Source organism: Athene cunicularia, assembly GCF_003259725.1.
Source record: "Athene cunicularia isolate RWA chromosome 19 unlocalized genomic scaffold, athCun1 chr19_part1, whole genome shotgun sequence".
Classification (NCBI taxonomy): Eukaryota; Metazoa; Chordata; class Aves; order Strigiformes; family Strigidae; genus Athene; species Athene cunicularia.
Window position 1 is genome coordinate 174,853 of NW_020799124.1, and position 24,957 is coordinate 199,809.

General features: G+C 42.7%; 1 protein-coding gene across 7 annotated transcripts; it reads right to left on the reverse strand.

Annotated features, from left to right (window-relative positions):
- Positions 1 to 6,795: 6,795 nt before the first annotated feature.
- KIAA0753 (KIAA0753 ortholog) lies at positions 6,796 to 24,951 on the reverse strand. 7 transcript variants are annotated; one of them, XM_026861746.1, is made up of 17 exons: positions 24,647 to 24,951; positions 24,228 to 24,369; positions 21,803 to 22,415; positions 20,310 to 20,416; positions 19,977 to 20,039; positions 18,936 to 19,151; positions 17,536 to 17,746; positions 16,012 to 16,211; positions 14,941 to 15,086; positions 14,357 to 14,446; positions 14,105 to 14,192; positions 13,602 to 13,661; positions 12,617 to 12,790; positions 11,485 to 11,566; positions 9,413 to 9,533; positions 9,033 to 9,257; positions 6,796 to 7,236 (listed from the first exon to the last, which is right to left on the reverse strand). In XM_026861746.1, the coding sequence occupies exons 2-17, from the start codon at positions 24,315 to 24,317 to the stop codon at positions 7,119 to 7,121; spliced, it is 2,604 nt and encodes an 867-aa protein (XP_026717547.1). In that variant the 5' UTR covers positions 24,318 to 24,369; positions 24,647 to 24,951; the 3' UTR covers positions 6,796 to 7,118. The 7 variants fall into 7 exon arrangements, 6 of the variants coding, with proteins under 6 accessions (XP_026717547.1, XP_026717549.1, XP_026717548.1 ...); XM_026861748.1 differs by having other exon boundaries at positions 16,012 to 16,208; positions 21,803 to 22,418; XM_026861747.1 differs by having other exon boundaries at positions 12,617 to 12,787; positions 21,803 to 22,418.
- Positions 24,952 to 24,957: the final 6 nt, after the last annotated feature.

Consider the following 24,957-nt stretch of genomic DNA (forward strand, 5'->3'; position numbering starts at 1 on the left):
CTCTCTGCACTGTTTATATGTCACCCACAGCCAAAATAAAAAAGAGACAGGGTATGTCAGAGCCTAGCACTTTAGGGGAGATCAGCCTTCTGACAAAAACCAAAGGGAACAGAATCATCACCCACAGAGGCATAACAGCAGTGGATGGGCAACTGGTCCCAGCAAAGACTTTATAGTATTCCCAGGTACAGGGAGTTATCTAGCAGGAGGGTGCGTGGCTTGGTGAGGAGGGTGAGATGCTGCTGCTAGTGCCAGTTAATCCCAGATACCAAAAAGGCCTCATATGGTTTTATGACTAAGGTTGCACTGACTGACAGCAGGATTGCTCAGCTCTGCAGCTGAAGCTGGGGGTGTGACCATACAGACACAACAGACACACGGCCGCCAAACAAACGCCTGGGCCTGGCAGTGGAAGTTTTCCCAACAGTATCACAGGTCTGCAGACGCGGGGTCTAGCCAAGGGCCGAGACAGCTCTCAGCAGCTGCAGAGGCTTCGTCCTGAACCAGTCAGCCCCCTCATCTGTTACTTCTTCACTGGCTCTAAACTAAGATGCTCCTTCCTCCTGCCTCAAGTCTACTCAATTAGAGGCCTGTCAGGCAGGAGCAGACGTGTACTGATCCATAACGTCAGGGCTGAAGCTTTCTGAAGTGCAGGCAGAGAAAAATGGGACTTGCTGTTTTCACTGCAGTGCTCTCCAGTATTGGTAGGTACAAAAGGAGGAAGGCACAAGGTATAAAATTGATGGAAAGAAAGTTGATATGAATCAAAATCACAGGATTTAAGCAGGATTTCATAAGTAATTAATTGATATCTCGTATTTGTGACCACACTGCAAAATCACTACTTTAATCAAGATTGTCTGTTTTCTCTGCACTGTTTACAGTTCTTTAATAAAGACAAACAGCTTCCAGTTTCAGATGGGCAACAGAAATACAGCTCATAAAAAACTCCTTGGGTACACGAGAGCACACGGAAGATGTGCTCCCACATCCAAATATGCCCACGTAGTCGTGATTTTCATACCTGGTAGTGCCGCAGAAAGAGTTACTTAGAAGCAGCAATCCTCCCTCTCAACTCTAAATAGCACACCAAGGAGAGTGATCTTAGCAATTTACAGACCATTTCCACAGATTAAAAAAACCACAAGTGTCCAGAAATTCATGAATCAAAACTTAAAGGTATAGTATGAAATTGTAGCAGCTGTAGATTTTTATGCTGTCACTTTAGGACAATTTTGGGAGCTTTTTTGTCAACTTTTGACATACAGAGGCAAGGAAGCTAGAAAAGGAGAGCAATGTCTTAATTTTCAAAATGTTAGAGGACAGGTCACATTTGTCAAGCTTTCCACTCTCAAAAATCAGGACAGGACAGTGATAAAACACCACACTGAGAAGGAAAGGAGGAAGATACAAGCAAACCTAAAGGTACAATTTTTGTCTAGATGTCTGCACACAAAAGAAGCCCAAGTTAATCAGCATCTACCAATTAAAAACAAAAGCTAAAACCTGCCATGCCTATATACCAGTTTGCTCATACTATAATATTTCTGGTTAGAGATCTCATTCTTTCAACATGCAATAGCTCAGATTTTGTACTCTCTTGCCTCCTCAGTCTGACCCACTGTTAAAGAATAGCCCAGATATATTACTGATATTTGTTCTGCTTTATTGACCCCTTTCTGATTTTTCCATTAAAAAAAGAGGAAGACAGTGATAAAATTGTGGGGTATCTCCATTTCAGCAGATAAGCACTGAGCATCTATTCTTTCCATAAGGAAAAGTCTATCAGTTTCCCAATGTTATTTTTCATAAAGGCAGCCTGTTTTTTCTAAAACATTGTTATAGTGGCTTAACGCGTTGCTAGGAAGCCTTTTTCCCAGAGCCTGATTGCTGGTCCATAGCAGAGCAGAATGTTCGGAAAGATCAGCAGGAGGAAGGACTATAATAAATGCAAGATTTGGTGATGAGTATCAGCTTGATCCTAAATCCATCTTTTTTTACTAAATTAGGGACTGGGTATTTGAAAAAAGAAAACCCTGGCTCCTTTTAGGAGAACAAACATTAAATGGTAAAGGAGTAATCAGGCAGTGCAGCTCTCCGGGTGCTTTAGACAGCGGGCTATTTTTAGTCATCTGTTTCCTAACAGAAATGCCAAAGGGAGAGGGAGAGACCGTGATGCCAGGATTTTTAGAAGCATCTACAGAGCATCCCTGCTCTGCAGTGCAGCAGCTGTTTGCACAGACATACCCGACCTCGATTCCCAGTGGCTTTCTGAGGCACAGACAGACCTCAGCCAGGGCAAGCTGCTCGCCCTGCTTCTGTGAGAAACACTGCAGGGTGCCCAAACTCTGCCACAGATCCACCCTCACGGCAGCCAGACGGGCTTGTGGCTGGCTAGCTGCACGGCTGGCTCTAGCTGCACAACCAGCTAGTGCATGGCACGGCGAACTGCATGGCTGGCTAGCTGCACAAGGCATGCCCACAGTCCAGCCAGACTATGAGCAAGGTGAGGCAGATGAGCCCAAGGAATCAGGGAGGGAAGGGCAGCTGAAGCTGTGGCAGGACTCAGACGCCATCCTGACATTCCACCCGCATCACTTTGAAGTTAGACCTATCCTAATGATACACACAGAGTGAGACTGCACACGAGGCATTGGTTCTTTCAATAATCCACTTTACCTCTAGTAAAGGAGTGAAAAAAAAAGAAGTCTCTACATGTAGGCAAAGTCACAGAATGCTGTGCAAAGGAGAGACAAGAAGATATTAATTAGAAACTTCTCTAGAAGTCACAGACTGGGGGAGTTTGTACAAAGCTGACACTCTCATGGCAGAGCCCTGGCTAAGGGTGCTCTGATTTGTTGGGTAGATTGTCTCAAGGGTCTGTTTAAATGAATTAATGCAATAATGCAGCTGAGATTGGTGAAAGCACGACTCGAGTTCCTCTGGAAATGCGACTAGCAACAGCTCTCCTAGGTACCAGCAGTGATACGATTTAGTTTCTTCAGTGTGGCATGAAGGTGAGGACTGAAGAAGTGGTATGTACCCTTCAATCCTGCTAAAATGGATCAGACCCAGTTAGGTTACTATCTGAGCAAGAGCTGACAGAGTGCTATTAAAAAGATTTTAAAAAACCTTGGTGGCACCCACGGTCATTTATCAGCACCATGTAAGAGAAGGCTGTGGAACCATGTAATGCAGAGGGAGAAATAATGTCATGAATGCAGAAACTTTGCTTCCAAGGCTCCTTCAGGACCCTTCAAGCTCAGCTACTCCAGGTTACAGTCAACCTTTCCCTTTCTCTGACGAAGGGGATTTTGCTAATTGTTGGACACTGAGTGTTCACCCTGGAGCCACAGTACCCAGTGAGTTTTCAAAGAACACTACTGGACTGCAGAGATTTTTACCCCCTGCTTCCTTGCCACAACCCAATTCATCCCACCTTTGGCACAAGCCAGGTGCATTAAGCACACATTCTTGGTTTTCAGATGTTTTGGGGAAGATTCAACCTGGTAGCAGGGTTATAGTGGAGACAGATTTGCCTCTTCCACTTGTTCTGCTTCTGTGTAACTCACTGCCTAAAGGGTCAGTGTCACATTGCCCACAGGACTAAACATACATGAAGCAAAATAAATCCACAGCACCTTCCCCACAGCATTGGTACTCACTGATCCAGAGCCCTGCCCTGCCTGGGACTGGGCAGCAGTTCCTGCTGGTCTTAGGCTGGTGATGATGGTGCTGGACCCCTTCTTAGCAAGACCCACAAGGCATAACAACTCCAGCCTCAGGGATTTGGCTGTGCCTGCAGACAAAGTCCAACCTGCAAATGTTTCTGTTCTTCAGGTTCTGGGAATGGACTGAAATCTGGATTAGAAGACACTTATTGGGGTTTAGATTCAGAGACAAAATGTGCCATCAACAGCTTTGTCAGAAAGCAGAAAAGCAAAGTCCCTGGACCTCAAGAGCACACATTTCAGAACCAGCACTGCCCGAGGCTAGTGAGGGCTGTTGGAGAAGCAAAGGGTTGTGTTTCAGAAAGGGAACAAATGTGCTCATTGCTGACTTTTCTTTGGTGGGCTGTATTATCCTCTGGGCAACCTTCACCTTATACAGTTGGTTCTGTTTTGGATAGGTTTCAGGACACTGGAAGAGCCAGCCCAAGGCTCTGTCTGTATGCAACAGCCCAGCTTGATCTCCCTCGAGCACCTCAGTTTGGGTCCATTTGAACAAAGCTATTTATGTTTCATTAATACCGTGGACTTTTTGTTCTGTGCCAGCTTAAAAGGGGAGAGAAATTGCTACAGTGAGTTAAAAAAAGGAAGAGGAAGAAGAAAGAAAGAAAAAGAGTCAGCATGTGCATTTTAAGAGGTTTATTAATAACTGACACTGATGGTGCCACCTCCTGCTGATATAATCATTGTTAAGCATGTGCTCCTGAGGTGGTTAGAAATCCACGCTGGAAGTCTTGACGACAGAAGCAACCACTCTGTTCTTCCTTCCCCTTTTAAAGATGTTGACTTGTTCTCTGTCTCCCTCCTGCTCACCCAGGTCTCTGGCTGTGTGTCCCTCAGCCTCAATACTCAGACTGGCTGCAGACCGAGGGAAGGCAGAGGGATGGGGCAGGGGGTAGGCAGCAGCAGCCTTACCTTTAGTTTCACTGGTGCTACTTAGTTTCACATTCAGAACCAGCTTCTTTTCCCAATGGAAAGACAACAGACAATTACAGAGAACGTAACCTTTCCTTTGAATTTCAGCCACATTTACAAACCTCAGAGACCGATGAAAGTTCCAGTGAAAGCACCTCGGCAGTGAACTAGCTTCCATTCAGCTGCCCGCACTGGGGTGCCCATAGAATTGACAATACGAAGACCAGGTTCTTTGCAGATTGGCCCAAAGTGAAGGCCAAATCCTAACAGTTGCTGAGCACTAAGCTCCAACTGAAATTGCAGGAGCTTGTCCCTACCAAGAATTCACTGGAACAACTAAAGACCAACTCCCCAGCCATGAACCTTCATAAGGCTGCTATTCTCGTGTTTGACTCACAGAAGGAAAGGAATAGCCAAACATAAAAAAATTAAATCAGTGCAATATATAAATGAGACTCAAGATTCCCAAGAGCAGCTAAAGCCTGCAGAAATTTGGGATTGCTTAATTTCTATCAGGCAGATGCAAGTAAGATATCTCTATTGGAAGGCTGAACAAAACTTCCCTGAAGACAAAGGGGGTGATAGCAGAAAAAGAATTGCAATTTAATTTTTCAAAAAATAAATCATCAGTTTCTGCCCATGACTTCATTAACACATTGTTCTCTTGCTCTGCATTTGGTTTGATCAAGATAACTTCACTGACTACCACTTGCTCAGACACAAGCGCATTACAGAATAAGAACTTGACTGCTGTAACGAAGTGATAACTGATTAGCACTGCTTTCATTTCAGTGAGGGAGTAAAGTTCAAAGGCATCTTGGATAGCTCGAGGTAAATCCTTTCTATCAATATAAATCAAGATCTAATGAACAGCAACATGAAAAGGAAATCAGCCTAACAGGACTGGTTACTGGAAACCCCCTAGTAGCAGGCAGGACAGACTAATGAGACACTGGTTTTCCTTGGCCAGCTCGCTACTGCTTCCAACCCCCTCCTTTTCACTGCACTTCATCTATTTTAAAATAATTTGCCCACACAGAGAAACACTACATGCTATGTCAGGTGTAAACAGCCACAAAACGTGCCCCGAGAGCGAGCTGGGCAGAGCACAAGACCCCAGCCTGTCCTCGGGACCCCCCAGGTTTACTGTACAGAGAGTAGTTGGTGCCAGGTTGTTGTTGGCCTCCAGCTGGGCCAGAGCAGCCTTTTGCTGTGTGAGCCCACAGACCTGCTGAGCCCCGAGCTGCCACCGCCGTGGGGTGACGCAGGGCACAGGGCAGACGTCCTTCTGCCCCACCTCGGCACCTTGACACACCAGTCACAAACCAGCAGCGCTCGTCTGACTTCCAGCTCAAACAGCCCCGTAGAGAGACGGTACAGTTAATAACCCCCCACAGGGCCCTGCTGAAGGACTTTTACAACTACAGGGGTAACGAAGGGCTGTTCACTGGTAGAATGGGGAATCTATGGACAGCCATTTCACTCATAAAATGACCTGAGTTACAGCCTTTCCTTGACTCCAGGCCTATTAAATGTTTATTAACCTCTGACACATGCACAGACAGGAAGCCAAAACCTTTCTAAAAAGAGGCAACAACAAATGAATTCTAATCAGTTAATGTGGACCAGAGTAAGTCTCTCTGCCGAAAATCCTCTTTACAGGACACCCACCCTTCCTCCCTCCCCCAGCTCCTGCCTAAATCTTCCACAAGTAACCAGCCCAATTTACGTGATGCAATGACCAGGCTGAGATAAACCCGAGGGCTTGGCAGGCTGGAGCACCCCTCAGCTTTCAGTCCTGCAGGTTTATTCCTCTGTGATGGAGCATTGACACACACTGACCCAGCCCTTTCGGATCAGGGCTGCACCCACTCCCAACGGCGTAGGCTGGCTCAAGGTTGGGTTTAGGCAATGGGGTTATAAGAAACAATGCTTAGACAGATCCTTAAAGGAACTAGATCAAGACACCAGTGACCTTTAGTCCCTACTGATTTTAGTGGGAGTCCAAAGGACTAGCAAGAATATTTGGAAAACACCCCAGCAAGCCCAGCTCTGGCTCCACAGAGCTCTCAGGTTCCAACCAGAGGGTGGAGGAAGAGTGCTTAATGCATAAGAAATGTTATAATTCTCAGTATATACAAAGTACCATAAAAATGAATGAAGTAATATAGGTATACAAATGGGTTGGTATTCCCATCAAAATATATAAACTTCACCTGAAACAGTTCACTCCATTCTACTGAAGCACTGGCTAAAAAAATTAAGTCCTGATAAATGCAGTACAATAAAGTCTGAAAAGGAAAACATTATGATAATGGTTTTATAAAAACCTGAGATGAATCCTTGATAGACTTAATTCATTTGGTGAACAGAATCTCACAGACTTAAAAAAAACATGAAAAATTGGATCATCTGATAAGCCTGTTAAGACTGAGGCTGATGTTGCATTTGATAATGGGGCGGATTTGAAAGCATTTAGTGTGCTGGCTGCAAAAACTCTGACGTGAACACAGCTTCTGCGTAATCCTCACAAACATCCTGCAGCTCTGCCGCCACATCACAGAGGGCTTCTTCTGTCAGCTGCTCTGCAAGACTGAGGGAGAGGGAGGGAGAAAAAGAAGAGGAAAAGGTTCAGAAAGTTAGATTTCAAATTCCAGTCATCCCGTCCATTGATATCAGTGCTCTGATTTTAAAAGGGAAATACTCATGTTTTTTCATTCTTTCTACTGCTTAGCCCAAGACAAGATCTGATACGTGTTCTGATATGTGTTGTATATCAGAAATTCTCTCCTCAGTCTGGCTCGTAGCAGGCTTAGAAGTGTTGAGAGATCTCAAATGCTTCATTTTTTCAAACTCTTAGATACTAATCCTGCTTTGGGGGTAAGAGTTAAATAATGAGTGGGGCTCATCCGAAGGCCACTGAAGTAAATGGGAACCTTCTCATTGGTTTTAGCTGCCACTGAATCGGGCCTCACTGGGAGCAGTAGAGTTTAAGGAACCTTTCAACATTCAGCGATCCCTGGACCACAGCAGATGTTACAGGAGGGAAAACTCTTTTAGTGTAAGACAACAGTTGTGTATGGGCCTCCTGAAAACGTCTGTTCAGTTTTGCTTACATTCTAAAATACCATGGCGGAGCCTGTCTCAGGCCCGCGGGGCGCAGCCCGGGAATGTTCCCGGCGGGGCCACCCGAGCTCATGCTAGAGGGCTATGGCGCCCTCCAGCGGCGGGAGGGCGTCAGCGAGGCGCGGGGCTCCCGGAGGCTCCGCAGCCGGTTCGGGGCACAGCAGGCACCGGGCAAACGGCAGCGGCGGGGTTCACCGTCGGGAGAGACTCGCTGGCATTTAACCCATCTCCCAGTGCCCAGCAGGTGCCAGTCCCTGACCCTCAGCCTCACCCCCGTCAGCAGGAGTGCGGTTCAGAAGGCAGAACGGCAGCGCGGAGAGCGGACATGGCGTAGTTCAGGGGTTTAGTTCAGTAGATTCAAACACATGATTCAACCAGTTACTGAAACATCTGCCCAGTCACCCCAGCTGGGCCAAGCACCAACACACATCATTACCTGCACACACACAAGTCCCCTCAAATAGCGCAGGACCTGCTCCCAAAACACCAATGCAGACGCCAAATGTTACTCCAACGAGCTGTATCACCAATTTCAATGCTACTGCATTAAAAGTGTCTGCAGAAGTTTAAAAACTCTTGGCAATTAAGGCTGATGTCCAATCTGCCAACACAGACAATTATGGCAAACCACTCCATCTACAACCACTGAACTTAGATTTTGTAATTCTGTCTTAATACTACAGAGTTTTCTTTCATTTCTCCTCCCACGGTCAGAAGTCTTCTGATTTCCCTTCTGCAGGGAATTAATGGCCCTCTATGCCAACTGATGTTGTGCCAGTATTTCTTCAGCTCTGAAAGAACAGGACTAACAAGGTTCAAGTCCAGCCTGTATTTCTGTGGGGTTTTTGGGACTGGGACTTTACAAGGCCAATGGGTGATTTCTGAAATATATCATACATAGTGAAAATGATTTCTAGGCAATTGTAGGCAATCACTCAAGAAAAGTGCAAGGAAATGCTAACCAGTCATATAACTGAGTTGCTATACCTGCTGCTGAGCAATCAAAATGCTTATTCACGTGTCAGTGCAAGGGTGGGTATTTCAGCTTATACTGCCCTGCTCACTCAGCAGACACTGAGCACGTTAAAAACTCACGGACACCAAGTACCAGTGGAAAAACAGTCCAATGGCTGGCTGACTGCTTCTGGCTTTCAGTCTGCAAGTTCAATGGCCCCCTCTCCCCACTCCTTTCCCGAGTAAGGACAGAAAAACCTGTTCATCAGCTGATCCATTCACTTCAAAACCACAAAGATAGTCATGTACCTCTCAGCAATCTGCCAGGGATTGAAACTGCCCACCGCCTCGTGGGAAATAAGCTTTAAGTGATGCTTGTATCTGCTGCTGTAATCCAAGATGCTCTGAAGCATATGCTCTGGCACAGAGAGACACACCGAGCACTCCTTCCGTAGAGAATTCCCAGCCAAGGGCTGCACAATGTCATTTCCAGTCTGCGATTTCTCCTCTGCTTCTTTGTTTTCAGCAGTATCACTGGAAATATAAAATAGTCATTAAGCCAGAACTAGATTTTCAAGTATCTTTTTGAAGGACCAGAAAATCTCTTCAAATAGTAACTGTAATTTTCTATAATGAAAATACTATAATGAAGACACACAGTTTAGTGTAGGGCCAAATATTCTACTTACTTGCTATCAAAAAGTTTTTCAAATAAAATGTTTGCTTCTGGCTCTGTGTGTCCCATCAATTTAGTTATCTGTATTGGATGAGGAGATGTAGGTCTTTTAGCTATTGATGCAACTTGTTGTTCTAGAAGGAAGAAAATAACATTTAAAATTGTTTCTTTGAAAGAGAAAAAATGCATTTACTGCAGGTAAGTCCTCACAAAGACTTTTGCTTCTTTTAAGGGTTTTTAAGAAGTTCTGTGGATAAGTAAAGTACTGAAGCTGACAAGTGACTAAAATTTAAGTTCAACATAGGATTTCCAAGAGCTCAGTGTATTAAAGCTGAGCATTTTATAAACCCTACCAAACTTCAGTATAGATAGTTTGTTGTGTCAGTGGATTATTCTAGAGGAGAGATAGAAAATATCACTCTAAAACTATTGTAGCCCATTAAGCTTGACAGTAAATCCAAGACATGGAAAAAAAAATCCAACAAGATTTGGGCTAAGTCTCACTGTGAGATCTTCCAACCAGTGTAAAACAACGCGGTTCCATTGAAGTCAGAAGGGGATCAGATACTAAGCTTGGAAAAATCAGTGTAGCGTCACTCTTGTACTCAGTCAAAGGGCAGGATAAGGAACAGAGCAGGGGGATGGGAACACAACAAGCATCAGTCCTCCTTTGAGTGCTCACGGTGTTAGGGCACGCACACCTACACGGTGTTAGGGCACGCACACCTACACGGTGTTAGGGCACGCACACCTACACGGTGTTACATATGGGAAATGGCAAACCATTGCTTGGAACGCTGCCCCTCACTAGTGAACTGTTTCCTACTAATGTCACTTAGTTCCCTCTCAATTAAAAAGTTAATCTGATGTGAAAAGTTAGTTATATCTTTCATCTGAAGGACTTTACATTCATACAAGCAGGAAAAAATCTGATTAATGTGAACTGGGAGCATCCAAACTGTTTTTCTCAAGGATTAAATACTTTTTGCTGAGGCACACTGGATAATAAATTCTGTACAGAAGAATCCAGATTTTCTGAGACTACAAAAATTAAACTTGCATGTATGCTGCAAGATCTAAAAACAGTATCACCATCCCTTGAAAGAAATAAGGAAAGACAAAAATCTTCTGAACTTAAATAATTTAATATTATCTTCCGTGTACTGCCAGAAAACCTTAAACTGTCATGGCTTCATTGCTACACTAATATTTACCTAATATTTACTGTTGAACGAAGCCATTTAAACTGATAGTTTATTAAAACAAAGGAAAGAAAATGGGAGAAGCAACTAGAAGATAAATATCTGCTTGCTCCTGCCTAAGCAAATCAACAGAAGGAACAAACTGAGACTGTTTCACCATACCTGAACTCAGGCTGTGAACTCTTAAGAAAAAGATTTGAATTCTTCAGCATGAAAATGATTACTGCTAAGTAATTAATGAATGGTGTTTCAAAGGAATCAAGTCAAATGAGAACACGTTAAATAGTCTTTTCAAGATTAAGATTTACAGATTTGTTGGTCCCTTTCTCAAAAATGAAGACAGGCAAGTCATGAAGAGTTTAACAAGACGACAACTGCAGTGGCTTTAGGATACCTTGGACTTAGAAAGTAAACTCACTGTCTTCTGGAGTAAATTCAAGTAGGTTAGAGATGAATAGGAGTGTATGTATGTAGGGAATGTCATCTTCACTGCACAAAAATCATTACTCACAGTTTGGTAGAAAAAAATACCTAAACTAAAGAATGACAAATGCCTAGAAAAGGGACATCTGTTGACTGGAAGTGTGTGTTAAAGATTCCTAATCCTTCGGCTAAATTGCACTAGCAGTGCTTTCCATTCAAATGCAGCCCCAGTAAAGGCAAGCACAAAATGACAGCCTGTCCTCAGGAGAGACCCTTCCTCTTTAAAACACTAATTTTAGAACTATTTTAGAAGTAGTCCTCTCAAAGGAGCACCTACAGTAAGAAATGTGTCTGGATGGTGCTATCTGATCACTCATAATCCAATTATTTTGATTTCAAAACATCTGAGTTTAAAGATACAGATTACAGAACAAACAAGTTGCATTAAAAAGACACTTACCCGTTTTGTCTTCCTGGCCCCAGAACTGCCAATCACTGTACACAATCTGGGTGAATCTCCTGCGTACAGCCTCCTGGTATCTCTGGTTTTGAACACACAGAATTAATCAACACAAACTTAGCAGCTCAGCTGTACTAGTTATCACCCAACAGGAAAGCAGGTCATGGTCCTCCTTGCCCAAAGTAGGCTTCTTCTGCCTAGTTAACACTGAAAAGGGGTGTGGGGGTGAAATCACAGATAATCTCCTCGTTCAAAAGCCATACTTAAAGACTCAACTTGCTACTACGATGGCAGCTGCTCCCATTTCAGACCGAGGGCAGTTCCCCAAACAACTGAAGGGCCATCAGGCTGTTCCTGCCCGGCCAGCAGCCAATTCAAAGGTGTGCCTCAGTGCCTCACAGGGGTGAGGACACTGCCCAGTGTGAGCTTTGCTTCCGACTTACCAACGGATCTCTAGGAGTAAATGGCACTAAACTCAGTGGTTCTAAGTTCTGTTAAATTTCACTGAACAGGAAGGTTGAAATGGGACTCGAACCAAAAACTAGGGAAAAGCTGATCAAAGAAAAATTTTTAGGAAAGCAATATATGAGAAAGTTCAAGCCAAGTAAGTGACAACTTCTTGAATATTTACATAGAAAGATGAATAAATAAGGGCCCAAATAGCCCTGTATTTGTCTGACATCCCCATGTTGCCCTGTAAAATATTTCAGATTGCCAGAGTATAGTTCCTTGAGATACTTATGCTCCTAGAATACAGGGATCCTCTATCACAAAAAACAACAAAACAAAACAAAACAAAAACCCAAGTTCAATAGTTCCCAATCTGTGAGACAATCAACATTATCCCCATATTGATTGTCCCATTCCCTTCTCCCATTCACATATGATGATCTAAGCCACAAAATCTTGCCAAACTCAGCTGCTAAAGCTAGCAATAAAACATCAGGGCAAACATTATTCTATTACACTGTTTTGCTTGGAAGGGCAAACTCCTTCCAAGTCTTTAATTTCATACACTGACTCAGTTAGACCTTGCTTCATTTACGAATGTAGATACTTACAGATATTGCAATTTATGGACAGTAAACAAGAAATTTGCACTAATGAGACCAACTAAGAGTGAAAATCTTACTTCAATTTCTTCCATTCTGTGCAACATTGACTCCAGGCTATGAGTGTCAGCCATAGGCAGAGCCTCGGTCTGGAGTCTCTCATGCTGCTCCATACTCCATATTTCCTGAGCAGTATCTTCCAAAAGATCATCCAGTAGCTTTTCACTCAGAATATCTGCATTTGCTGCAACCTGCTATTTAAAAAAGATCCAACAAACAAACAAAAACTCACACAGTCAATGCAAGAAGGAAAGAAAAAAAAACCCAAACCAACTGGGGAGAAAATGCTTACAAACCAAACATTTCTTACAGCAGCTCCTGGAAACAATCAGTTGTCTTTTCAACAGTTCTTTTCAATGAAAATACAAATAAATTCCCATTTTCCTTCCACCCACACAATAGGTCAAACCAATAAAAACAGCTTCGTATGTTCCTACCAATAAAATCAATATGGCAAAAGCTTGCTACACAACTATGTTCCCACGTTGAAGACAAAACTGTCACAGGTTTAGAGATCACCCAGGAATCCAAGAAAGTGAAGTGAAGGCTCTTGTCTTACAAACACTACACACACATTAACATCATACAGGAACCACCTCACAGCAGCTCCAGGTGGTAATGAGCAAATATACAGGATGCAGGCCACAGCTGTAGGTTTCAGTTGTGTCCAGTTTTACCAATTAGCCATAGTATGATGCCACTATTCATTTACCTGTGCTAGTTTATATGAAAACATTTTTCCCCCTAAGCAAGATTACACATTCAAGGTCACATCAAGCTAAAAATATACAAAAGAGATGATGTTAGAAAGAGCCTCCTCATTGTTCCATATTGTATGTGCCCATACAATGACACTGTTTTAAAGATGTGGCTCATGTAAATCAAAATTGCTAAGTTTGGGAAATCAGCACTACTCTTCCGGATGCATTCTGCTATATGGCAAAGATAAAAAATACATCTTAAATGCCAAACAGCTTTACTCTCTGACAAACAAACAGAATATACCTTTTCGGCTGCATGAGTTGAAAGGTGGTTTATAAATGAGGAATCCTTCAAGGTGACAGTCTGTTTCAAAGGAGAGAAAATAAAACGTAAATCCTCTCATGATAATAAAGCTTTTTGTATTTAACCATTAATATTACTAGTCCAAATTTATTTAGTCATTAAATAGAGTTTTATAAGAATTATTAAAATAATCTTATCAAGTCCAGTCATGTTCAGCATGGAACTGTTATGACCATTCAGAAACAAATGAAAAAATGCATCTACCTGACAAGAAGGTAACAAAAAAAAAACCAACCAAACAAAAAAATTAATGCAGCTTTTCCAAACTTCATTACAATAAGACCCACATCTTGAAATCAAAATATGCTCTCCAAATGTCCAGAACTGTGTTGACTACATAAACGTGACTTGCAATAAGTTGAAAAGAAACTGTGTTGCCCCTTTATAAATGTTTTAGGGCTCTAAAGGCATCCTTTAAACAGTGGCATGAGCCTGACTACTACCTGGGTCCTCTCTGATAGAGGTTCTGAGCGCTCCCGTTCTGCCTTCTCACCTTGGTCTGCACACTGGGCTGGAGAAGCACTTTGTGACCTACACAAGACAGAACAAATGACCATGCCATTCTGAATCTGTGTGACAACAATAATTCAAAAAACCCAAACGCATAAATGTACTTTTTGGGGAAGTGGTGGGAGTGGAGAGCAAACTGTATCAGATCTGACACCATTTATTAGCTCTTCAAAGTAAGTCATTACCTTAACTTTTCTGGCTTTTTTATTTCTCCTCTGCTAAGGTCAGTTAGCACCTTCACTCTTCTTGAAGTGTCTGCTTCAAGGCATGCTAGTCTTCAAAAACAAGATAGGAACACAGAGGGTTACAAAATGCACATTCTAACAACTAAGAATAAAATCATGTGATTCCTTCAGAGAGAAAATTAATACTGACTTTAAGACTATATAAAGCAGTAAAGTCTTCTGAGAACCAGGGATCTTCCTTGTCTTACCATGTGCACTACCCAGAACAGATCTGGAGCTGGATCTCCCAAAACAAACTACATCCGGAGAGCCCTGCTGAATGGAGCTTAAAATAAACAAACCTGTGCTCTGCTGCCGGCTAGGACAAAGATACCTATTTTGCCCTTCTGGAACAGGGAGATAGTACTTCCCTTCCTAACACCCGCTCTGACACCGTGTTCTTCCCCAGCACCCTGCCTGCACAGCCCGGCCTGGGGCCCGGCCCAGGGAAAAGCACAAAGCAGTGGCTCTTCCCAGGAGTGTATAAGGGGGAGGAGAATGCAACCAGCGGGGTGGCGGGGTGTTCCACCCGGCTGTGAACATACCGCTCAGGAGGAGCCCTAAGGAGGGGTCTTCTGCTCTCCTTAGCAGGTCGTTTGTTCTCTTTTAGTTGGAAAGCTATGGTTGTCTCCTGAAATCGGGCCCGCTTCCCTTGAGGATGTACCTTTCTTGATTTCTTGATCAGCATTCCCTTCAAGTCAACAAAATCACACTAAAAAACTTTTTTTAAAATTTTCAGAATTAGACTCTATGTTAAATCTTAATCCAAATAGAAGGTTTCCAAAGTAACATTTTATTCAGCCATGAAACTATAACATTGCCATATTTGTATTTGCTACACAGACACTTAGACTAGTCCCCTCAGCACGAATTACTGAAACATGTAACCTTCCCTCTCAAGGTCCTCCCTGACAGATAGCTATGAGAGGCAGTAAAAACTACACGTGCATACATCTGTGTTACTGTATCAGATCTGATTTTTCAAGCTGAAGGTGATACTCTAAGAAAAAAAAAAAAAAAGGCACTTAATGAAAAATCCCAACTATTTGCAAAATTCAGCACTCTGAAATATTCTTTAAAGAGCTGCTTTGTTTGTATTACAGAACCCTCTTGCTGGTTGCAAGGACTTACCAGAAACCAGAATTTGTATTGTGAAGTTTTAGAATTTCTGTAATCAATTAAGTAAATCTGCCTAACTTTTATCCTCCTATTAACACTAGCAACAGCACAACATCACTGCTGAGTGCATTTTTCATGACAGAGGATGATCAGTAAGAGGAAAATATTTCAGCTTTAATTTCAAGTTGAAAAATAACCATGCTAATTTCAAACGTGAAACTAGTTTCAGTGAAAGTCTTCCTTGCTAATTCTGTTATTCATCGTTTCTAGATGTACAGTGTGTTTCCAAGGAACAATAACAATACTTTCAAGAAACACTGGATAAAACAGTCATAACTACTAGAAATAGTGTAGGCAGATGACACAATTTATCCTCCTGTGCCTCCCAGCTCAGAATAAAAAAACTGTGAGGAAGTGCAAAGCTTGACAGTGCCTTACATTATATAACAAATCCTGGAGGACAAGTAGAAGCATAAATTATTTTATCACTTCCATACCTGTGATTTTGCAGGTAATAACACGCCTTTCTTCTTCAAAGGACCACTTTCAAGGATGGGATCTTTTTTTACAGCTCTAGCTCTCACCAATGCATCTGTGCTTCCTTGTGAAATGGCATTTCTCTCTGGAGTAGGTGGAGCATTTTCTTCTTGGAATTTATTGTGCAATACACGAGCACAACTGTTTGCTTCTTGAACTGCTGAAATATTTGCAACATGTCAGTGTTTATCTGTATCAAGAAAATAAACAAACTTTCAACCTTAAGTTGAAAGGGATAAGAATTATCACTATTTCTACATTTGATAATTCTATTATGCTAGGTAAACTAATCATGAACTTTTAAGCTCTACCATAACTTTTTAAAAAATCAAATAAAAAAAGAAAAAAAACACTTTGCATTTCCTGACAAGTGTTAATTAAATTGTCTTTCTTACACTGTGTCAATGAACAGGAGATTTTGGGGTTTGTGTGCATATATATATTTATATGGATATAAATATTTGAAAACCATGGGAGAGCCTTTTGGTAGTAATTGCCATACGAGGCTGTGATAACAAAACATTCTTTTTTAGGCAGCAAGACACATCAAAACCATGAGATGCTCCTCAGTATACCGTCTCTCTGCACTGCCAAAGATGAATCCATTTCATAGAATTCTTTGCACTTACTGTTCCAGTAAAAATAGTATGAGGTATAAGAAAGACATCCCAAAGAAGAAAAATAATTAGTATAAGTTATATAATAATGTGATTAGCTATAGTGGCTTTCATGAGGTGTCAAAATACTCTGGGTGGTAAATTTATCTCACAATACCTTGATAAAGAATAAAGCCCATTTCTTTTAATATAGGAAGTAAAGTAAACCAATTCCCAATGGCTGCATGGCAGGCTAGTAGTGGAAAAAGAAACCAGCCTTCAGCTTAACTGTCAGTGAACGTGTCTCTAGGTACTGAAACTGTGATTACTGTGCAGAAGACATTAGCATTAATGAACTGGCAAGAATGAAACAGAGCCATCCTCTCAAAAGTAGAGAAACTGCACAAACCAAGGAAATTCTGAGCCATGGCTTCAGCATATCTTTTCACTGCAAACAGTTAAACAGTGATAGCTTTGCTGGAGGTTTACTAACAGTCAGCAACTTTGCCTTCCAAAATAATACACTTATACAGTATTATCTAGGTAGATATTTGGAAATATTCTCTATGCACCATTAGTGTCAACTTGTAAACTGCCATTTAGGTGTACATTGCAGAAAAACAATCCAAGTGTAGCCCAGAGCAAAAGAAATGGACAAAAATAGGAAGAACATGATGATAACAACGTAGTTATAAAGAGGCACATGAACCTGCAGGTCTATCATACCATGTCAGGGGAACAGCTGAAAGGAATGCATAGCAAGGCTACGTGACTGCTCACCACATACGGGCTGTTACACACTGACCAACGTACCTAACATACTGCAGAACTGAACTGCAGACGGTAAGGTAACTGATAAAAATGTATCTAGTAATTCAAAATACAAACCAGTCAAGAGACTCCTGGCAGCTGGAGGTTTTCTAGGCTCTTGTCCATGCTGATCCTTTAAGAGGAGAGGTTTGTTTTCTCCTTTTGGTGATTTAAGCTGCTTTCTGGCTGGAAATGTCTCAGTGTTCCTCAGAGATTTGCCCTGAGATGCTGAAATACATTTCTTCACATTTTTTGGTGTTTGTTTCTTTTCCAGCAGTGAATCCAGATCCTGAACCAAATATTTAGAAATTTAATCACTCTCTTAGTAAATCTGATGTAATAATGAGAAGCAAATTCAAGAGATTCTGACTTTTGGAACTTTTTTGGTGTGGTTCTGGTTTTGGTTTTTCTGATAGTGATTACTTCTGATAGCTTGTTCATGCAGAAGCTTCTTCATATTATTAACTTGAACCTTACAGAAAAAGCTTGCATTTTTGTATTTACAATTGACTCCAGCAAATTATCTGCTTATAGTGTGTTCAAAAAGAAATGGATACAAAGGCTACAGACAAAAAAAAAAAAAAAAGCCCCCACGCCCCCACGCCTATGGTAAGACAGACAGATGCTTCCTCCAATGCTGAGTCCAAACAATTCTGCCTCCTTTCCTGTTTCCAGGCAGTTAGCACTGTTACTTTTCTCATAAGCAGTTCAGAACAACAAAAATAACAACACAGCTCTTACAGTTACAACAATATTTTAAAGGAAAAATAAATATATTATGGCTATTTTATCAGTTGCTTTTTATTTAAATGAATTAAATACTAGTTTTATAATAGCGCAGGTTACATAGGTTCTTAAAAAATAAATCTTGCAGGTAGGAACTGCAGCAGGAAACGAGAATCAGAACTTTTCTATTACACCAACAACATGTTTTAAGACATCAGACATTACTAACAGAAGCCATCTGAAGGGCAAAGAGCTTAAGTAGCTCTTGTAGCTACAGCGTTTTCTTCTGCCTGGCCAGTTCTGCACCTACCACCGTGTGTGAGGCTCAGATGCTTATCAGTAGTCCTGATGCCTAAAGCATGCATCACAAAACAATAAACATGTAACTTACACCAACATATAAAAGTGCAATTCTTTCAGTCCTGAAAATGGCAAATTAATCTGAAATCAGAAACTGATGCTTTGTTACCACTATTACTACCAGTCCTCGTTCTACCAGGAGAGCCAATACAGGAACAGCATCAACAGGAACAGCAGCAGGGAGCTTCCATGTTTAGAATGCAACTCTATTTTAGACCACCATTATGTAAGAACATTAGAATCATATTTATACATTAGCAAATACGGCCTTTAAAAATTAAAAAAAACAACAGAAAGATATTCTGCCATTTCATTAACAAAGAACATAGTTTGCAGACTTGTATTTCACTGCATCTTTTCTGCCTTAGTAAAAACAAAATGTTTTTTCCTACCTCAACTTGCAGCAAAATATCTATGATAATGTCAGAAATGGAAGAATCCACTTCCAGTTTGGCAGAACAGAGAGACAGTTGTCGGATGAGACTGCCCAGTTCCTTGTAGTGAGTAGGAATCTGCTGCCCTGTCTGGTCTGTAAAGTGACTGGCAAACGCCTGCAAGGCTCGTACAGCTCCTCTGTGTGCTGCCGCCAGCCGGGATACTGCTCGGGACTGGAAAGATGAAAAATAACTGCTTTAGCTATAGAAGGAATACTGATACTTATCAAAGAACTGCTGCCCACATTTCATGGAGAAACACTTGGCCTTGGGATAATTCCAATGGATACGAAGCCATTTGTGAGACAAAACCAACGAGGCATTTAAGCAATCTACTAAGGGTAGATGAGAGCGCTCATGCTGAGCACAGCACCGGCGTCAGGTGGAACAGCCTGGTTATGGGTTATAACCTGCTCTGATGCTTCCATCACCAGTACCAATGGGGACTGTAGTGACAGGCTTGGCCCTAACGTGCAACAGTTGCACAAACAGAACATTCTCCACCCTCCAGTTTTTTTTACGGAAGAAAATACAAGTGATGGAAAAGCACAAGAGAACAACTGGACAATATTGGCCAAACAGCAGGTGTGATCTCAGTGATACCTTTCTGGAAGATGCTGGGCAGAGGAGAGAATCAGGAGGTGGGTAAGACTGAGTGACATCAACAGGAAGTTAAAAAAGTAGCCAAGAGTAGAACACAGCGTTATTCAGAAAAGGAAGTGGAATGAGAATGAATTAGAAGCCCCATAAAAGCAGCAGCAGACCAACAGCCTTCCTCTCCAGTTTACTGCAGACAGAGAAGAACGGAGAAGAGAGAAGCAGCAAAGGCGGTATCAGAGCAAGCGAGACATGTGTGTGAGAATGAGATGAAAAGCACAAGATACAAAGAAAATCTCCCTCTGGAGAGGGCTCAGGTGTACCCTACACAATCAAACTCAATTAGCCAGAAAACTTTCCATTAAGAAGTTACTCACAGCCTGGAGGATAATTACATCTTACCTTTTTAGTATGTTTGATTTTATGAGGACTCAGTTTCTCTAAATCATCCTGTATTTCTTTTACCTGTTCATCAAGAAAGGAGAAAGAGAGCGTAAAGTCACTCAGAATTAGCTCTACATTTATAAATGAACAATTAATCTTCACTGTAATGTCTGAGTGAAAGTCCAAATTTTCCAAAGGTGATGCTCCTCTCTCTGTCCAGTCATGAGAGAAATTAGTCACACCATAAATGCCATGGAAGTTCAGAGATAGCCTGATCAAATTTCTCTTGTTTCAGTTAATTCCTGTCAAATTCATCACAATAAACTAGCTACTATAAAGTGCGGTTCCTACCTGTTGTTGGAGTACATACAGCATCCGAGCTGACCGGGCAGCTTGTTTCTGTCTCCTACTGTAAACTTGTTGCTCTTTATCAGGATCTAAAATTTCTTTCTCTCTCCCTAAAGAGCAAGAAATGTAAAGTTTTATGTCTTAATTAACCTGTGAAAATCCCAATTAAACCATGATAACAAACATAATTTAGTAATGAGCCTCTTTCATGCAGAACCAATACACAATGTACCCCTGGCAGGGTTCAAGGGCAAGTTGGACGGGGCTTTGGGCAACCTGGGCTAGTGGAAGGTGGCCCGCCCAAGGCAGGGGGTGGCATAGATGAGGTTTGAGGTCCCTTCCCAAACCATCCTATGATTCTATCGTGTTTCTATTTAAAATTTGCATTCTTATGAAACAGCTTATTAGCTATACCTTACAAAACCACGTGACCTCTTAGTTTTATGAGAAGTTGCAGCTAAAGCACTCACAGTTAGGAATGGTTAAACCTCTGGCTAGTTATGCAAAAGAACCAGTGCAGTATATACTGGGGCTGGCTGGGATGGAGTTAGTTTTATTCACAGTCATCAGTACAGTGCTGGTTTGGATTTATGAATAAAAACCACACCCCTGCTTTGGCTGTCCCTGAGCAGTACTTGCACAGCACTAAGGCTGCCTCCTTTTCCAACTATGCCCTGCCACGGGTAGGCTGGGGCTGTGCAAGCAGCTGGGAGAGGACACAGCCAGGGCAGCTGACCCCAGCTGATCAAAGGGATACTCCATGCCATGGGCAGAAATAAAAAAATTGAGGTTTTGGGGGGAAACTGCTCACAGACTGGCTGGGCATTGGGTCTACTTGTGGAAGGTAGTGAGCGATTGCCTTTGCATCACTTGTTTTGGGTTTTTTCTTTCTTCCTCCTCTTTCCTTCCCTTACTAAGCTATCCTTACCTCAGCCTCTAAGTTTTCTTGCTTTTAATCCTTCTATTCGCTCCCCTGTCCCACCAATGGGGAAATGAGCACAAGTGTGTGACACTTTACGGCCGACCAGGGTGAGCCCACAACACAGTGCCAGGAAGCACATTAATCGTGCTGCTGCACTGCCATAAAGCAGGTGAGTCAGACTGTGAAATGAACTTCTACCAGCTGTTACCCCCTTTCTCATCACTGATAAGATTGTCGTTAATTACGATACTTATTTTTGCGGTCTGACTATCTAGCCAGTAGGCCTACAGACACCAATTTTTTTTTTTCACCTGTGTTATCAAATAGCCTATCACTGATTTGCTGTCATTGCAGGTTGGACTGAAACTCACCACAAACACTTGGAGATATTAAACTTTGCTATTGCTTAACCTGGCCAGCCATTCCAGCTTTTGTCTACTTTTGAAAAAAGTAAATGGTTCTCAAAAATCCAGAACTGAATATGGATTCTAATTCAAGCCAAAAAACCAAAAAGAAAGACAAATCAACAAACTACTGTACATTTATATAACATAATTACTCTTCAGTCTTACACCTTTTTTTGTCAGTTCTTCAATTTTCTGGACATAGCTTCTCAATTCCTTTTGCAGCCGTCGGACTTCCTGCATACTTTTATCTTCTTTTTTATTTACATTTGGCTTGGGGTGAGGTTCTATGTCATGGGTGGGTGGAGAGTCAAAACCAGCTGGTCTTAGCTTCCCCTTATTTGGTGTGTAGAGATAAACTGTAGCACCAGAGGTGGTAGTCTCCACTTTGGAAGGCTGACCGAGTTTCTGCTGATATTTCAAGCAAGTTTGAGACTTCAGTGCATTTTTATTTTCCGGACTTACAAATACTTCAGTCTTCTGCTGTTGTGACTTCTGTGCCAACAATGGTTTATTGACAGCATCTCCAAACACTTGCCGTTTCACTTGCTCTTCAAGATGTCTTCGTTTTATGTCCCTTTTGGCTAGCTGAATAGCCAACTTAAGTCTCTCTTCAGATATCACTGAAAACATGCCTGAGCTTCTTATGCTGGGGTCCTCACTTCCATCTAGATTCTTCTGATCACTGGGTGCCTTCAGTTTTTCTATTATAATTGGACGGGGGTTAGAGAATCTGAGAGCCAAGTTCTCTGGGACTGCAGGCACATTTCTATTAAACTGGAGCTGCTCCAAAGTGTAAAAAAAAAAAAAAAGCTGATGTTACACAGAACACTTTACACAGTAAAGAAAATGGATCTTCTTTCATATTAGAATGCTTTGTCATGATGGTACTTCTTCATAGAATCACAGAAAAATTTGGGTTTGAAGGGACCTTAAAGATCATTCAATTCCAACCCCCGCTTCCCCCAGCCCAGGGTGCCCAAAGCCCCGTCCAACCTGGCCTTGAACCCTTCCAGGGAGGAGGCAGCCACAGCTTCTCTGGGCAGCCTGTGCCAGGGCCTCACCCCCCTCACAGGGGAGAATTTCTGCCTCAGATCTCATCTGAATCTCTCCTTTGTCAGTTTAAAACCATCACCCCTCATTCTATCCCTCTCCCCTTTCCCATAGCCCCTTTCAGCCCTGGGGGGCCGCTCTAAGGTCTCCCCGGAGCCTTCTCTTCTCCAGCTGAACCCCCCAACTCTCCCAGCCTGTCCTCACAGGGGGTGCTCCAGCCCCCCCAGCATCTCCGTGGCCTCCTCTGGCCCCACTCCAGCAGGTCCGTGTCCTTCTGCTGTTGGTGCCCCCAGAGCTGGACCCAGCCCTGCAGGGGGGTCTCCCAGAGCGGAGCAGAGGGGGAGAATCCCCCCCTCGCACTGTGCCCCCCCTGCTCTGGGTGCAGCCCTGCACATGGGGGACTTTCTGGGCTGCCACGCTCGGTGCTGGCTCATGGGCAGGTTTCCACCCACCAATCCCCCCAAATCCTTCTCCTGGGGGCTGCTCTTAATGCATGCAAAGCATTCTGTCCATTCAGACAAATGCCAGTACCCAAAATTAAGAATTATTTTGTTCATCTTTTAAATAACATTAGGCACTTATCTGTAACTTAGGGTGGACACCATAGGAAGTATATACACACACACATTGAAAAATCTGCTCCAAAGTGGCTATGAGAACAAATGGCTTTATGAATATTTTTTCTAAGAGTTCTGACAATGAAATTAATGAGTTATAACAACAATAACATTAGTAATATATATGGCAGTAATATAAATATTATACTGATTTAGTAAGGCATTACTAAATTTACAAAGGTAACAGAAGGAGAAATTATGAAGGAGATGCATGATGAAGGAGAAATGGAAAGCTGAAACATGGGACCAGGTTCTGTTTCCATATACTAAAGTAAGTGGTTAAGATACTGTATTGATTTAGACTGGGATAGAGTTAGATTTCTTCACAGTAGCTAGTATGGGGCTATGTTTCAGATTTATAATGCAAACAATGTTGACTGCACTGATATTATTGCTCAGTTATTGCTGAGCAATGTTTTAGTTACTGGCAAGCAATAAAAGCTGGAAGGGGGGGGGGTGTGGAGTGGTGGCGTGTGTCATCCCAAGTCACAGCTACACGTGACGAAGCTGTGGAAATGGCTGAGCACCTGCCTGCTGATGGGATGTAGTAAATTAATTTCTTGTTTTGCTTTGATTGTGCATGCAGGTCTTGCTTTCCCTATTAAACTGTCTTTGCCTCAGCCCATCAGTTTTCACACTTTTACCCTCCAATTCTCTTGCCCACCCCACTGGGAGCCTGAGCGAATGGCTGTGCTTAGCTGCCTGCTGGGCTTAAACCACAGACAGGTGAATAATGTTTACAGATGTAGTTTCTGATCTACACCCTTGCGAAAGGATGGTGTCAAGATTACATGTGACAGCATCAGGAAAGCAAGTATGGAGATCTGACACCAACGGGCTATCTCAGGAGGTGGGTCATAATCATCTTTTTGTAACAATCACAAATGAAAACCAATTCAGCATCGCTGCAGAAGTCGAATAATACCTGTGTTTGCAAAGACTTTGCTTCATTCCTGTACAGCTGGGTAGTGAACGCAAACGTGGCATCAGACATAGTCGGGTTGCTTGGTCCCATCACATTGGCTTGACGCTCAAAACCTGGACATTTGTCCTTTTCTTAGTTCCAACTATGAACATAAGAAGAATCATACGTTATTTCCGCCCCTCAGGAGCAATCCCAGGGCTGGTGTGAATAACACCTAGAGAGCCAACCTGAGGAGGCAGGTAGAGATGGAAAACGTGCCACGTGTACTCACACAGCTGGTACGCAAAACAGAGAGTACAATCCCACCATTTAAAGCATAATTTACAATTTATATCCTTCTTTTACACACCCCACGGAGAGCTGAGGAGCACCATGATGGACTACGAGGCTCACGCTACAACTTGTAGGGTCTTACTTACCCAAAAGGGAATGGTGCGCTGCAGCAGTAAGGGAGCGGCAGGACAGCCTCGGGCAGAGCTCGGGAGGATCAGTGTCACAGGAAAACAGATCGACCTGAAGTTCTTCAGAGAGAAGGATTTAAAATAAGAGCGGTGTGTGGAGACGGCCAGAAACTTCCCTCTCCTTCCCCTGCCTCTGAGACTTAGAAAGGGAGCGGGATGCGGCGCATGACGCTGTTCAAACCGTCTGTCGCGACTCAACTACCGACCTCGCCCCGGGCCGCGCCCCACCGCCGCCGGTCACGACGCTCTCCGCACCCCGGCCCTGTCGG

Excerpts from the sequence above, each read along its gene's own strand:
- KIAA0753 (XM_026861745.1), bottom strand. The coding sequence starts at position 24,317 with ATGGGACCAAGCAACCCGACTATGTCTGATGCCACGTTTGCGTTCACT. Across the intron at positions 19,152-19,976 it reads AAATCAAACATACTAAAAAG|TCCCGAGCAGTATCCCGGCT; the intron begins GTAAGATGTAAT and ends TCATCTTTCCAG. Across the intron at positions 13,662-14,104 it reads CTCTATCAGAGAGGACCCAG|ACTGTCACCTTGAAGGATTC; the intron begins GTAGTAGTCAGG and ends CCTTTGAAACAG.